Genomic DNA, 9,347 nt, shown 5'->3' with positions numbered 1-9,347 from the left:
GCCCCGCAGGCCCTGGGCCCGTAGGATCCCGGCTCCGGGAACTGGCGTGTGCGAGGCCGCGGAGCTGAATGGGATTCTGTGGAAGTGTCTTTGGATAAAGTCAGAAACATAAACGGGAAGTTTACATTACTGTGAGATACTGAAGGAACCGAACTGCCTACAGATGCGTGACATTTTGAAACAGCCGGTGACTGGGGAAAGGCCAGCCTGGCGAAAGCGTGGTTGGCGAAGGGCGCAGCGCGTGCACAGGTCTCCAGGCAGGAGAGCAGCGTGGCGGAGCCGCGGGCTGGCCTGAGAGCTGTGGCTGGGTGCGCAGGGCCGAGCAGGGGAGACGATGGCCCAGGTCAAGGCGCGGTTAGCCCTGGAACTCGAGATGTTATTCTGGGTGCAGTTAGAGCCGCTGATGGGCTCCTAAAATAACACAGTCACCGATGCATTTCTGAGAAGGCTCGTGGTCGCTGAGGGCATTCCGGGCTGCCTGCCAGGTCCGGAGGGCTGCCTGGACCACGGTGGTAACTTTGGGACTGCAGAGTAAGGGAGGAACTTAAAGTGGGCTTTGGGGATACAAGTAACAGGAACTGCTGACTGTTCAGACGGAGTCGGAGAGAGGGGTGGTGCTGCAGTATAAAATGCAGAATGCTCCATTACAGCGGGTGTAAATGGCAGATTAATGCCGAGTAACCTCTATAGCACACGCCCTGTTGTGTTTGGAAGGGAAGCTCACTGACCCAGGGCCCGCCCAAGCCAGTGAGCCAGTCGAGCTCACCTTTTAAAAGCAATCTAGATCCTGGGGTGGAGCCGGCCTGGAGCCACTGGAGGATCCAAGGGTGGGGTGAAACAGGGCCATCCTGAGCCCGGGCTGGATGACTCAGTGAGGGGCCATCCTCGACATGGCCGCTTAGCTTTTTCTGTCACATCATTTAGGCCTCTTGTGTAGGTGGGCCTTCTGTAGATTTGACTGCGTCAGATTACTTTCAGTGAAGTTTTTGAAGCAACTACTGGAAAATGAAGTCATTAGAAAGGATTTCTCTGAGTGCAGACAAGTAGATTATTTGACCGTTGTTCTAGTGTACTGTTCCCCAGCAGTCTTCTTTTACTTCTGATTTTGTTTACAGATAGGCATCTGTACGTAAGAGGCGTGAGATGCTGTTCTCCCCACGGACCGTTAGTGGTGTTCACCTCACCCACCCCTAGGTCACGCTGCAGCCCCGGCCGAGTGCAGTGCTTTTGGAAGCCCTCCCGAGCCCCGGGGATACTCAGCCCCTTTCCCGTGACACTGTGTGGCTTGTCTTGCGGAGCCCAGCTTCTCTCCTCGCACGTTGCAGCATCCAGTATGCATTTCCGCTGGGCTGCAGGCTCCCTGAGGGTAGGAGCTCTGTCTTCCACCTGTCCAGGGGGTGCCCAGCAGAGATGGGTCTGGTGTCCCGTTTGCCATGTGGCCTCACCTGCTGTTTAGGGGGTGCGCCCACATTTAGCATCACTCGATTCTGAGCCCTTTAACGCTTTACACTCCGTTTGTGCTGACATTGTGCTGGGACGTGGGGAACAGAGCAGTCTTTCCTTTAGGGGTTCCGTGCCTGCACCAAAGGGCTCTGTGAATAAGAAGCCACAGTTTCAGTCAGCCTTGCGTTGGTTGATTCACCTTGGTAAACCGTTGACCCTCCCTCACCCCTACTTTCCTCACTCGTAGATTAGCAGTGATAGTTACTGGCCCCCGGGTGTTGAGGCTTGTTATGGAAGATGGCCTAGGGAGACCACATGAGCGACATCTGTCTCCCCTCCTCCGGCCAGTTCCCCCTTTGTTTAAGCGCCTCTCACTGCTCCCCCAGCAGCCCCGTGTGACCTCAGTCTTGCACCGGGTGAGAGCCTCCTATTCTCCTTCTCAGGGCTGACTGGCCTCTTTCACTCCCTCTTTTGTGTGTCAGAACTTCAATCTCTGAGGCTGACATTTTTTGGCTTTTTGGAACTGGCGGGCATCTCCTCTCTGGCACCCCCTCCCAGCTGTGGCCACAGGGCCATGCAAACCACACTCCTGCCAGTGCTTTGGTCCAGGAGGAGCTGCCAGGCTGTGCCCTGTTGCTTCCTGGCCTGCAGCTGTGCTCCGGGCCTGGCTGCTCTGGGTCCTAAGGCATCTGTCACGTGCTGGTTATGCGTTTACTTACTTCCCTGTCTCCTTAGGCCATCTTAGAACTGGGATTCTCTTACACAGCTTGTGCTCACTTTGCCTCTCAGAGAGATCTGGAATAAATAACTGCTGCACTAAATAAGATTTGATTTTCCCACTTCCATTGCGAGTTGGGCCAAGTTTTATTCTTTTCGCCCTCTAGGTACTCACAGACATAACTCTGTCCTTACTTCAGAACCCTGGAGTGCCCTTCCGCGTGGTGGCGGGGCGTTTACGGTTACAGCCCTGGTTCTTGTCCTGGTGCTGCTTTGTTAGTGCCCACCTGGGCCTGCACACGGCTCAGTCCAGGGGAGGCAGCCTCTTGCCCCGTTACCCGCAGTTCTCTCCCTGCAGCGCCCCCACTTGACAGCAGGGACTTTCACACATCCTGTAAAGCTCTTCCGTATAAATAATAAAACTTTTGCTGCTTTGGGCGTGTAAAAAGCCACACGGAGCCCTAAACATCACATCACCCGGCGACAGACGGATGTTCTGACTTGTCGGAGCAGCCCTTGCCTTGAACTGAAGCTTGACAGGCTTTACGTAGTGATTTTTCTAAATGCAAGACATCTTTTTTCTTTGACAACTCTTATATTTTTTAAAGCCATCTCTTGAATGTCTTTTTTTACCCATTCAAACGGTAAATTGGCTCATATAATCTAAACGCACTATAGAATGCCCTTCGGCTCCGTGGCCTTTTCAAGCCTCTGTCTGAGAATCATCTTAACACAGTGATTTGTGAAGCAAAGTGTGTATAAATTCATTTCAGATGAAATGTTTTTTTTTAAAAGTAAAGTTTAGTCTGCAAAAAAGCGACTCGTACTTATTTCTGGATGTTTTCTTTCTTTGGTCGTAAGACGTGACAGAGAAAGAGTAAACTCTGCTTGTGTGACTCGGGGCCATGAAACCTGAACGCAGTGTCTCAGCTTGCAGGGTAAATGTCTTTGTCAGGCCCTGCGCAGTGTTTGCTGTCTGTCAGATGAGGCCGGACCAGTGCTGTACGGTGCAGGGTGCGAGTAACCGGCTTCTGAAGATTGCATGTGTTTTCATCGTCTTTCCCAGTCCCCTTGACATCAGACAGCTATTGAACTCAGTGGGAGTTTGGCAGTGTTTGAAATGACAAAACATAAATCTGAATGGTTAGCCTTTCTCTCCTCACCAGATTTTTTTCCCCTCATGCCAAGACTAGAAACTAGCATTATCTTTTGAAAGAACATTTGCCATTCTAATCTTTATCCACAGAGCCAGGAAACAGGAAGCCGCAAAAGTGTTTGCCTAAGGGGTGAGGGAGAGCAGGTTTCCTGAAGACTTTTTTATTGGCTGCCCATCATGGTATGGAATCAAGCTTTACACTCAGTACTAAGTATAGCACCTGGCTCATAGGTGGTGTTCAGCAAGTGTTTGTTGAGTGACTATTTGTGAGCAGACCACACCCACACAAGTGTTTTGATTGATACTGTGCTCATCGAAGGGTGACCTTTCCTTCGTGGATCACTTCACAGATTTTAATTCTGACCAGTGTTGTGCTTTTGTCTTCTCTCCTTATAACCTTTTACTCTGTGTTTCATCCGCCAACAGGTCTTCTTTGATGTGAAGATTGGAGAGAAGGATGTAGGCAGAATTGTGATTGGCCTCTTTGGAAAAGTCGTACCCAAGACTGTGGAGAATTTTGTTGCTCTGGCCACAGGAGAGGTCTGAGTTTTATTTCTTTTAGCTGTGCACAAAATTGTGTCCTTTTAAAAAGTTAAATAGAAAGATGTCTTCTAGGAAAATAAGTGTGAAATCGTTATGTCACTTGAACCCGTGACATCTTATCACATTTGACTTTATTTTTCTATAAAGTTTTATTATTCAGGTACTAGTACCCTTAGGCTTCTAGAAACTGGGGAGGAACAGCCAAGTGAAAATGCAGATTACTCTCTTTTCATTCAAACTATAGTTTATGCCCATAGTTTGTTGTTTGGTCACCGAGTGCTAAGTTTCTCCCAGGAGATCACTTCTGGGAACTAATCAGTTCTTGTAGATACTTGAATTTCCTCACTCTCGGGGGAACACTGGGGTCTGCCTTTCAGTGTGAGTGGCTTCTACTGTGTATTCAATTGAAATTCTCTCTTTAGAAAGGCTTCGGGTACAAGGGAAGCGCCTTCCACCGTGTCATCAAGGATTTCATGATTCAAGGAGGGGACTTCACTGCTGGGGACGGCACTGGTGGTAACGTCTTCTTTGCCTTTCTCTTCCTCACTCACCAAGTGCAAACTAAGATGAAGCCTTTATATTACCCCAAAATATTCAAACACTGGATTTATGGAAAAGCATATAAGGACAACTCTAGTTCTTTAAGAGGCGTAGAGTTTTCAGCGCTTCCTCCACCAGGCCGTGGTAGATGTGAACGGGTGAGGCCTCCTGACATTGAATAGCAGTGAATTGGCACCCACTGCCTTCTCAGACTGACATTTCACGGGTCAGAAAATGCTGGACGGCCAGTTTGTAGTGGTAGAGACCCATGTCTGCTGTAGGAAGGACGAGGTAAAGAGCCTGGGTCCCTTGGTGTGGTCACTAGCGGCACACGTGGGTGTGAGGAAGGACAGGCTGGCGTCTGAGTGGAAGATGGCGGTGACAGGACCCTCCTTCCAAAAGCTTTTGCTTTTGTCAGTTTCTTTGCTGGTGCTGGGCATTGAAACTAGGGCCTCACCCATGCTAGGCAAGCACTCCATCACCGAGCTGCGCTCCCAGCCCTTTCTAAAGTTTTGTTGGGAGATGACAAGGTCTCGGCAAGTTGCTCTGACTGGCTGCAGACTTGTGAGACTCCTGTGCCGGTCTCCACAGTAGCTGGGATTACAGGTAGATGCCAACACCTGGCACTGTCAGCTTTGTAAATAATAAATTTAAGTTACAGCTGAATAATCAATATGAATCTTTAAAACAAAGTTAAACTTCAATAAAGGACAAATGCTTTTAAATTTCTAGAGCTTCGAATCCCCTTCAGTTTATTGTTTCTCATTGAGGATTACATCTTCCTAGTCCCATGGACTGCTTTCCTGGGAAAGATAGTGAGAGTTCTTTGCCTGAACACGCACTGTGTGTGTAACTACATGGAATGTAATTTAATTCACATTAGGATTGAAATAATGCAGTTGTCGTGTCTTTTCTTGGTACCAGGAATGGAACTCGGGGCGTCATGCTTGCCATGCAGGCCAGCCGAGCTACATCCCTAGCCCTTTTCTCCTTTTTGGGAGTGGGTATTAGTTGCTAACTTCTTACAGAAACAGGCCATTTTCAGACATCATTCTCCTTTTATGTTTATTGCAATGGTTTATTTATAGCAAAATAGCCACCATTCAGTTCTTTAGTTTTCTTGGTACTTTCTAGAGATTACTTTTAGTTCTTGCAAAAATGCTACGTGATGGGTAGAAAGGAGCAGAGAAACTTTTTCAGGCTCCTCCGATAACAGGTTTGCTAGCACACTCCCAGGGACTCAGCTGCCACGGCACCAGCTCTCAGGGCAGAAGCTGCCGCTCTGGCACCATCCCACGGCCCTGGTGCCTCCTTCCTACCGAGGGGCTGCAGGAATGCTCCTCCTTGCCCAAATTTCCATCCTGTTCTCTCTCTGCCTCTGCTGTCCAGGTTTGTGTGACCCTTGGCTTAAAGTTCTCTGAGCTTTGGAGAGAGGAAATTGTGAACTGTTTCTGTTTAGCTGAGAGCCTTCTGCGAGGAGTTCCTGCTAGGCTAGGCTCCCTGCATGCCCTTCGCCCATCAGCTCCAAGTTGCTGGGCTCTGATAGGTTGAAGCTGACAACCAACATATGGATCAGAACCTGGCAGAGCGGGTGGTGGGCAGGACAGGCCCTGCAGTTGATAGAGATGGGCAGGAACCTCTTATGGACCACAGTTCTGGAGAAGGGGCTTCTGCTGTACCTGCTGCTTTGCTGTGACCGCACACCACATGTTCTGTGCAACTTGATCCCTGGCAGCTCCAATTTCTGTTACCTTCTGTGTGCTCCTGGGCCTTGCTGTGCTTAACTTCCAGACCAGCTGCTACTGCTCTGGTGCTGAAAGAAAGTGCACCAGCTTCAGAGTCAGGAAGTCAGATGTTCAAATTTTACATTTTACAACTGTTCTCCAGGTAAAACAGAACTGAGAATACTGATTCTGTAGGGTTATTGTAGGAATAAGAAGCCGAGGGTAAACATTCAGTGTTTGGTGTGCCCTGGTTGGGTGCTAAAGTGGGAGTGACCCAGGACAGGTGACCCGAATGTAGGACTCAGGCAGGGCCTCTGGCTCGGTGCCTTCCCATCTGGCTGTGGAGCACCGTCCTACCGTCTGCTCCCCCTTTCAGAGGAGAAGTCACTGACTTGTTCTGTCAAGGTCTGGACCTTTGTTTCAGGCCTTGGTGCCCTGCTTCCTTACAAATTTAATTTTGTCCCCTCCTCCTCATGTTTGACCATGTTTTCCACCTTCCCACTCCCTGTAGGGTTCTAGTAACCAGTTACACTAAGGCCGTGTGTTTCCTTTGAAGAGAGTTACTTTCATTGGATATCTGTTCACTCTCTTCCTTCTTGTTTTCTCACTCAGGCATGAGCATCTATGGCGAGATATTTCCGGACGAGAACTTCAAGCTGAAACACTATGGCATTGGGTGGGTCAGCATGGCCAACGCTGGGCCGGACACCAATGGCTCCCAGTTCTTCATTACCTTGACCAAGCCCACCTGGTTGGATGGCAAACATGTGGTATTTGGGAAAGTCCTCGATGGCATGGTAATTTGATATATTTTCTTTTTTCAGAGCTTTACGTTTGTGAAAGCACCTTCCGTTGATTTATTTAAATTTGAAAATGGATTGTTAGAGATCCATTATTATATGCTGACTGGCCTTTGCAGAGGTGAATAAATCATGTATGGCATGGCAATAAAACAGAAGCCAGGGACTTAACATGGAGAAGTTGAGTATTTTACTCCTGGCTGTAAATAGAAAACCCTGTCTAATGTAACCAAATAAAATCAGGGCCCCATGCGTACACGCAGTGGAATATTATTCAGTATTAAAAAGGAAAGACATTCTAACACATGCGGAAACAGAGAAGCCTGAAGGTCTTACCCTAGGTGAAATAAGACAGTTACAAGAGGACAGACCCTGTGAGTGCACACTAAGAGGTATCTAAAGCAGTCAGATTCATACAAGAAAGTAGAGTAGTGGTTGTGTGGGGCTGGTGGGGGTGGATATTTAATGGATACAGAGTTTCAGTTCTGCAAGATGAAAGAATTCTGGAGACTGGCTGTCCAGCAGTGTAAATACACTCACCACTGCGGAGCTGTGCGCAGAAAATGTCGTGTGTTTCTTACAATTAAAAATAAAATATCAAACCCCATCAGTCCATGCACCAGGTCACATTAAAAATCACTCAGTATAGCAACCAGCAGTTACTCAGAGAGCCCGTGCCGTTACTCCTCAGAGCACTTTTTGCAAAGGGATCCACGCATGACCCATGCTAGTACTTCCGCAGTGCTCGCTCACCTTCTGCCTCTCTTCCTCTCCACCCCGCCCCCCCTCCACTTCCTCTCAGCACCGCCCACAGCAGCTCTCTCAGCTCCGACACTGACCACTGCAAAGTCTGTCCAGCTCAGCCCTTGGCTATCCTCGCCTCTCTTGACCTCTTCCGCGTTCGTCATGCTTTTTCGTGGAAGTTGTTTTGATGCCCTCACCCAAACATAAATGAGCCAGGCTCATTCGTGGCAGTTCTGTATCTTCTACCTGACTAACCTGATTCTCCTCAGCCAAAGTCCAGGAACTGAGCTGGACGCTCACTGTTTGGAATGCCGCTCAGAGGCTGTTTTCTCATTCTGTGATACCCTCCCTCAGTGCCAGACCTTACGGGCACATTGGCTCATGAAGCTTCTCAGCAGAGAGGAAGCCCTTCCACCACTGTGGTGTCGGAGTATAGGATCCAACCTGCACAGCAGTGGCTCGGAAAACTTTTGCAATGGTCAACCCAGGAGCTAGGTCAACTTTTAAATCTGCTTTTTGCCCATTTTATATATACCTAGACCTAGTGAAGTTAAAACTGACCCCAGCTCCATGTGACTCTTATACTGGGCTTTGGCAGTTGATTAGAAATGCTTTTCATCATATAGATGGATGTTTACAAAATTACTGACTGTTTCAGAATATCAAATGTTTGCTTTAAAAGTGAGGAAATATACTAATGTATTCTTTGAGAAACAACGTAGTGGGTGAATCTTTCTGTTACCTGTCACCTGTCTGTCTATTATGTATCTAAACATTCGAGTTCTTCACACTTCGCATGTATGGTTTTTGAAATGATAAACTTGTTTCTGTCTTGGGCTTCTGGAGTGGACGGATAGCCCCTTGGGCTGCTGCAGCTGCCCAGGAGAACTGAGCACGCCTCTGCCCTCTCTCCCCAGACAGTGGTGCACACCATAGAACTCCAAGCAACTGATGGGCATGACCGGCCCCTCACCAACTGCTCCATCGTCAACAGCGGCAAGATAGATGTGAGAACACCCTTTGTGGTGGAGGTCGCTGACTGGTGACACCTCTGGCAGGAAACCAGAAGCGGTTTGTGGGGCCTTGTCCACGTGGCGGGGCTGGCGCACATAGGCGTGCCTGTCTTTTAATTCTTCAGTTACTTTTTTTTTACTTTCTTTTAATTTATCATCTAGTTCCCAAGAGATTTAAAAATCAACCACTCAAAATTTGGTTTGCACGAATTTTGGTAAATCACTCATTTAGGGAAAATCATACCCCCTTCTACCATTGGTGCTATTTTTAAATTGGAAAATTTTGTACTATTTAAAGACACAATCATTTCTTTGTTTTTGCTAAGTTTATTGTTATTCCACGTTAGATAATGCTAAAGGTTTTTTTTAAAAAAAGATTAGGACATGAAGTTTATTGTTTTGTATTCAAACAGTTCTTTCCAGGTAAAGGGAGATTGGATTTGTTTAATCTGATGTATGTCATAGATATTTTTCCTGGTAAAAGGTGCTTTGATGCTCTCTACATTAAATATATTTTAAGTGAATCAGCTCTTTTTGCAAGACTTTAAAATTCTTCAAAAATATACAAGATTAAATATACTCTAATGATAACAGTGAACAGATCAGAGTAAGTTCTACAAATCAGAATGCTAACAGCTGGACAGTTGGGATGGGAAAGCACAAAAAC

At 47.6% G+C, this 9,347-nt stretch overlaps 1 protein-coding gene across 1 annotated transcript; it reads left to right on the top strand.

Annotated features, from left to right (window-relative positions):
• Positions 1-24: 24 nt before the first annotated feature.
• On the top strand, positions 25-9,136 carry Ppic (peptidylprolyl isomerase C). Its single transcript, XM_010627289.3, has 5 exons — positions 25-1,366; positions 3,743-3,856; positions 4,282-4,375; positions 6,736-6,920; positions 8,585-9,136. The coding sequence occupies exons 1-5, from the start codon at positions 1,334-1,336 to the stop codon at positions 8,711-8,713; spliced, it is 555 nt and encodes a 184-aa protein (XP_010625591.2). The 5' UTR covers positions 25-1,333; the 3' UTR covers positions 8,714-9,136.
• The last annotated feature ends 211 nt before the right edge of the window (positions 9,137-9,347 follow it).

Source organism: Fukomys damarensis, unplaced genomic scaffold, assembly GCF_012274545.1.
Source record: "Fukomys damarensis isolate Sample0158 unplaced genomic scaffold, DMR_v1.0_HiC HiC_scaffold_3, whole genome shotgun sequence".
Classification (NCBI taxonomy): Eukaryota; Metazoa; Chordata; class Mammalia; order Rodentia; family Bathyergidae; genus Fukomys; species Fukomys damarensis.
Note: the sequence above shows the minus strand (reverse complement) of the source record. Positions and strands in the feature narration are given on the sequence as shown.